This window comes from Solanum pennellii, chromosome 7 (genome assembly GCF_001406875.1).
Source record: "Solanum pennellii chromosome 7, SPENNV200".
NCBI classification, from domain to species: Eukaryota; Viridiplantae; Streptophyta; class Magnoliopsida; order Solanales; family Solanaceae; genus Solanum; species Solanum pennellii.
The window spans coordinates 62,294,631-62,300,623 of record NC_028643.1 but is presented as its reverse complement, the minus strand read 5'-3'; the positions used below and the strand labels follow the sequence as shown (position 1 = coordinate 62,300,623).

General features: G+C 33.0%; 1 protein-coding gene across 2 annotated transcripts; it reads right to left on the bottom strand.

Annotated features, from left to right (window-relative positions):
• Positions 1-298: 298 nt before the first annotated feature.
• On the bottom strand, positions 299-5,548 carry LOC107024414 (protein Brevis radix-like 4). 2 transcript variants are annotated; one of them, XM_027918190.1, is made up of 6 exons: positions 5,104-5,548; positions 4,848-4,971; positions 4,405-4,781; positions 1,640-1,775; positions 1,154-1,539; positions 299-770 (listed from the first exon to the last, which is right to left on the bottom strand). In XM_027918190.1, the coding sequence occupies exons 2-6, from the start codon at positions 4,965-4,967 to the stop codon at positions 689-691; spliced, it is 1,101 nt and encodes a 366-aa protein (XP_027773991.1). In that variant the 5' UTR covers positions 4,968-4,971; positions 5,104-5,548; the 3' UTR covers positions 299-688. The 2 variants fall into 2 exon arrangements, with proteins under 2 accessions (XP_027773991.1, XP_015080879.1); XM_015225393.2 differs by having other exon boundaries at positions 4,848-5,547.
• Positions 5,549-5,993: the final 445 nt, after the last annotated feature.

Sequence of the window (5,993 nt, the reverse complement as noted above, 5' to 3'; positions counted from 1 at the left end):
TATTTTCTTTTCACGAAAAGTAAAAAATATTTATTGTAATGTTTTGTCTTTTCTTTTAAAAAAAAAAACAAACTTCAAATAAGATAAGAAAATCAAGACAAAACCATAACAAATCAACCCTTTTGACTTGATTTTTGTTGATCCTCTTTGTTGATTTGATTTTCAGTTAGGTTTTATACACCCCTACTCCTAGTAAAAACAAGAAGCATTGAGAGAATTCTCATGGACTATGTAATCAGTGTGCAACAAATATAAGCGTTAAAACAGAAGAAAGGAAGCAAAGTTGAGCTAGGACAGCTTGCAAACAGAGAAGAGACTTTCCCTTTGAATATTAACATTTTTGCATAGCCAACATCAAAATCTCTTCTTTTTTTTTGGAATGAACATCAAAATTCTCAACCCTTAAAATCTTATACCCAAAGAAATATTTTAGTTTCTTCACCCCCTTCCCCCTTTTTACTTGCCATAATTTAGACAATGGAAATTAAACAAAAACAAAGAAAGAAAGAACATGTCAACAACCTAGATGGTTGTTCTCAAAGGTAACAAAGCTTAGATTCTTCTTTGTATACTAATCTCTGGCTCCACATATAATAATGAATACTATGAGCATTGCCAAAGAAGTGCAACACCTCCTTAATTGGCAATCAACAGGAAATGTAGTGATATTTGCAACAAGTGTTATCGATCATCCCAGGTATTGTTTGTGTATCCTAGCACGATTCTCCTCCCACCATAACCTGGCATGCACTTCTCCAAATTTTTCTCGGCTGCGTTGACATGCATAAGGTTATATTAGCCTCAATTAGAAATATCATTCAAATGAAGAGAGGCAGAAGTAGCAACAGTAGCTCAAAGATCATGTCTTATAGTTAACTAGAGTAGTTCTCTCCTTACGCGTTCTTCTTACTAACATAGTAGCACTTCATCAAGCACGTTATGATGAAAACCATTATGATACATAAGAATATGCTCTAGCACTAATTATCAAAATGGACAAAGTGCAACTGTAATAATAGCAATAGTGTTCTTGTAGGTCCACCTGCATAACTAGGTAGGTCTATATACATATTCCACACATCATTTTCCTTAGGTCACTCAAGAAGATATAGCTTGAAATAATTGTGCTAACTGATCATGAGATGAAACGAACCTGAATCTGACACGTTTGAGTTCTCGTCTGCCATCTGGTAGTGCTCGTATAGTGATGTAAACCCCCGGCTCATCTTGCTCAACCCATTCTGTTTCAAGATCACTGGCATTGCTGATAGATAGCTCTCCAGAGCGATCTGCATCTCTTGATGTGCTAGTCCTCATAGAGGCATCCATTGATGATATCTCTGTCTTTGTTCCACTGATGCTTGAGAGTTTTGGAGTTGACGAGACACCACAAGAGTCATAGTTGTAGCGAGAATGGGTGGATTGTAGTTCAAGAGAGTCTGAAGATGAATACATTGGACGGAACAAAGTACGTGGTAGTCGTTCTTTAGTCAGCGGGGGTGTCACAGGACTGTCTTCAATCGATTCGATTTTTGAACTCTATAAAAGAATCAAGAATATGTATACTCATGATGAAGGAAAAAAGACAAACATGTATGTAAACACCATAAAGTACGTAGGAGATGATATAAGGGGGTACCTCGTCTTCTGATCTTGGAGGCGTTGGAAGGGGAAAAGCTTGACGATTCAACCTTTGGACATTATAAAGCTCCATTACCTTCTCACAATTCTCGGACCACCATCTTTGAGCTTGGTATTTATTAAACATTTCTCGACTATTATAACAAAATAACCACGAGTCAGAAACTTGGCTTCATCTATGATCTATCCAGAAAATCCTTAATTTGGAAGATGCAACTATTTTTCCTTTAATACAATATAACATTAGCTCCTCCTTGATTTATTTTCTTAAAGTTTTCTTAAACCACATTTATGAGATAACAGGACTTCTTTTAGACATAAAAACAGTTCATGTGTTTCTTTTTTGCAGCATGGTCATTGTGGTTTATGCAATGCACCTGCTAAGCTGGATGTTTAGATTATTAATTACTCCATCCGTTTTAATTTATGTGACATTATTTCCTTTTTAGTCAAATTAAAAAAGAATATAGATTTCATTTTACCTTTTAATGAGATGATTTATAGAAAAGACGGTAACAGTATGAAAACCAAAATTAGGCATAGTCTGGTGGTCAAAACGTAAAAGACATTATAGCAAGTAATTTAATTATTAGATTATATTATGGTGTAAGTGTCTTGTTTTTATGGCCTACCACTCACATAAGCTTTTTCATAATTCAAGGGGACCAATAACTCAAAAACTGGCTTTATGCATGGTTATATAAAAAAATGCCACAGCCTTTGACTTCGCTTAGAGCACATCCTACCCTTCACCAACCAAAAAAATGATTAATTTTATTTCACGGGAATGGATAGTGACTTACAGGCCATTCAACAGATTATTAACAAATACTGTTCAACAATCATTGATCAACTCTTATTTTTTTATATGATTTATTTTATTTCATTTGATTATTAGGAAGGTTAGACTCTAGTTTTAGGTTCAAATCTATACAAACACGAAAAAACACTAGATGATTTGTTTCTATCTGTCCTAGTTTTGATACACAGAGTTATCTGGTACATAAAGTTATTGTGAGGTGACATAATTTCCGTGAAATTAAATGAGGTGCACATAAGTTGATCCAGACATCCAAAGAAAGAGACAATTTGGGAAAATGAACCTCTTTGTCAAAAAATTATTAGTTATGTACAAATACCAGATATTGAACGTGTTTAGTCTAATTCATGTGTTTACTTCTTCATATTTTGAATTTTCTTAATGAAAATCTTGACTCCGAACACCACAATTATTAAAAAAAAAGAGAGAGAGAGAGAAGGTTAGACCCATGACAAATCTTGTGATGTTGCACTAAGGTGAGGCCTACAATATTGAATAGCAAAAGTCTTGGCTCCCACTTTGTACAAGTAACTACAACGATAACATAGACTCTTCTAGTAATAGTAATTTTCCATGCCTAAATGTCTGTTACTATTGATATTGTAACGTCGATTGAAAACAAGAATGTGATAGCGCAAGAGTGTTGTTCCCTCCATTAGAAGCCAAATTTAGAGTCTACTCCAATTTTGCTAGTGTAAATAATTGTTGAGAGACAAAAGATGACAAAATGGAAGAATTAATGATGATCAAGATTGAAAATGAAAGGGTGTAAGCAACACCCGACAACACGACAACATTAGTAAAAGGTTTTTGCCAACACAATCAAAACAGACCCACCAAAACAAACTCTTAATCATTTTCTTCTTCTTTTTTTTTTTTCACTTTAATTTGAAAGGAATCTTATTTTTCTTTCATAATTACTAGTAATTTCTTCGTATGAACAGAGATTAATAAAGGTGATATTTGGGTAGGGAGTCAAAATTTACTTTTAGCATGCTTTCTTTTGGTAATAATCACAAGTTTAACTTTTTGGAACGACTGTCTCACACACTAATTAATTGCTCTTGACCATAAACTGTTGCCAATTTTGACAATAACCATACAGTTTGGGTTTGAAAGGAACCTTTAATCACAACCCACAATTGGATATATAATCATAGTCATACTCATACTCAATATATTTTCCATAATTTCAGAATTAAATTGCAAAGTTTTTTCATATTTTTTAAACTCTTAGGTCCAATCAAACTACGTCACATAAATTAAATTAATGAAACATCATATAAGAGTATACAATCAATTAGCACATTACCTTAGGGGTCGTGATTTTGGTTGGTGGGATGAGATAAACAAAAATACTCTATGAGATATGTTATATCACTTTCTATATGACATAGTTATAATGGAGTAAAATCCATAAATTAATACAGGATAACTAATCTTAAATTTTAGTCTGAAATTTTTGTTAATTCCATCAACCAAATAATCTATTGGAGTTTAACTTGTGTAATGATCTTTTATGTGTGGAAAAGTAAAGATTTTTTTTTTTCAACTTCACCTAGTATTCTCCTTTTTATAGTCAAGAAATGTATCCTTATATTTTACTTATGAAGTAGCTAAACACCACATTTTTAACAACTATTTACAACCAAGAACACTTTAGGAAATTCCAAAATTTGTTGTTTACCAACCAATAAGGGAAAAAAAAGAAAAAAGAAAGAGACAAAATTCCGAAAAACTTCCCTAGTGTGAATAAATTCCACTAACATTCTATCTTGTAACCTATAAGATATATAGACGGCTATAATATAAAGTTGTTTGGTCCATGAAAGAGAAAAATAATCAATAAAATTAGTTAACAAGTAATGGTTCGCCACTCAAAACAAAAATTAACAATAAACCAATAATTAATACTACCAATTTTGTAATGGGAAAAAGAATACCTGAATCGAATCCGTTTAAGATCATTGCCGCCACGTGGTAATGAAACGAAAGTGATTAGAACTCCCGGCTCGACTTGAGCCACCCACTCTTTCGGCTCGCTTTCTTCAACAAACACCACCGGTTCAGCTCGCCGGCCGCTAGCTGACGCCGATACCGGCGTAACTTCCCCGCTTGATATTCCTTTAAGCCTGGCTTCCAGCTCCTTCCTCCCAGCCGTGGAGCTGGAACTCGAACTCCCTGTTCTTTTATAAGACCAACGGAATTTATCGGAGTCGGAGTCGTTTTGGCTTCCGTTTTTTCGGAGAGTGGAGGGGTGAGTGGCACATGGACCACACTGTTTGTATGCTCCTGATGCTTTCAATGCCATGTCCTTGATCTACGAATAAGTTAAAATTAGAATTTTTCATAGAACAAAGAGTGAATATGAATATGAATAATGTACCTGAGAAGTAAGTGTTTTAACGGATTGTTTATTGGGCGGAGCAGCATTCGGATTGAATTTTTCAGGATGATCAAACGAATCATCGCTCGATTGCTTCGAACGAGCTATGCACGTAAGCATCTCGCTAATACAATATCAAAAATTCGCAAATGAAATCGAAAAGCAGAGGAATTAATGAATGAAATTGACAAGGGGAGAGTTGGAGTCTGAAGAGATATAAGAGAAAAGTGGGTAATGAAAGAGAGGGAAGGCGCACTTTTAATGCCTTCCCTTAAATTGCGCCATCAAAGAGATTCCTGTAGCACTATATACATTAATTAACATACCCCTGAACCAACAGTCAACTAAATTAATTTACCATTCACGGATACAATATAAGTAAATTTTATTATTAATTTTATAGATATTGAGAAGTTATTTCTAAAAGATCTTCAATTCAAATTTAGTAAAATTCAAAAACTTAACAACTAACACAATAAATAAAAAATACTACCATAACTGAAATATAGTAACTAAAGATACAAGATATCAAAAAAGTAAGCAGTAGAGGGGTAAGAATTATGAAGGATTTGAGTCTCACTCACTAGGAGTAGAGGAATTAATTGTAGAGAAAAAAAATGGATAGTTGGAAGATTGAAGATGAAGAAATTGGGAAGAATTTATTAGTGTTGCTTTAACAGAGTTGGAAATACCTTTGTCTCTATTTGCTTTTACTTTTACTTTTTCTTTTTTGAAAAATATTTAGGCACACAACATATATACTCCTTTGAGTTTGAAAAGGTTGTACAACTTAGGGATCCGTGTTACCAGACCTGCCAAATGTATTTATTAATATTCATAATTTAATTTATTTAAATTTATATTAAGTATAATAATTATACAATTTAAAATAACAATTAATTCACGTCTATTAGGAGTAGGAGTGTTTATTCTTCAGTTTGAGTAAAAAAATTCACCCGTATAAAAATGTTAAATGTTAATTCAATTTTTCATATATATTTAAATATATGATATCATACACCTAAACACATATTAAATCGACTATATAGTTTAGTATACCACTAACAAATCAATTACAATTTGAGAAAAGAAGAAAATATATATGTCATCAAGTTATATATGTAGCTTCCTTAAAAAAAATTGTAT

Coding starts and splice junctions, on each gene's coding strand:
- LOC107024414 (XM_027918190.1), bottom strand. CDS start 4,967: ATGCTTACGTGCATAGCTCGTTCGAAGCAATCGAGCGATGATTCGTTT. Junction 4,782..4,847: donor TTAAAACACTTACTTCTCAG/GTACATTATTCA, acceptor ACTTATTCGTAG/ATCAAGGACATGGCATTGAA. Junction 1,776..4,404: donor CTTAAACGGATTCGATTCAG/GTATTCTTTTTC, acceptor TTGTTATAATAG/TCGAGAAATGTTTAATAAAT.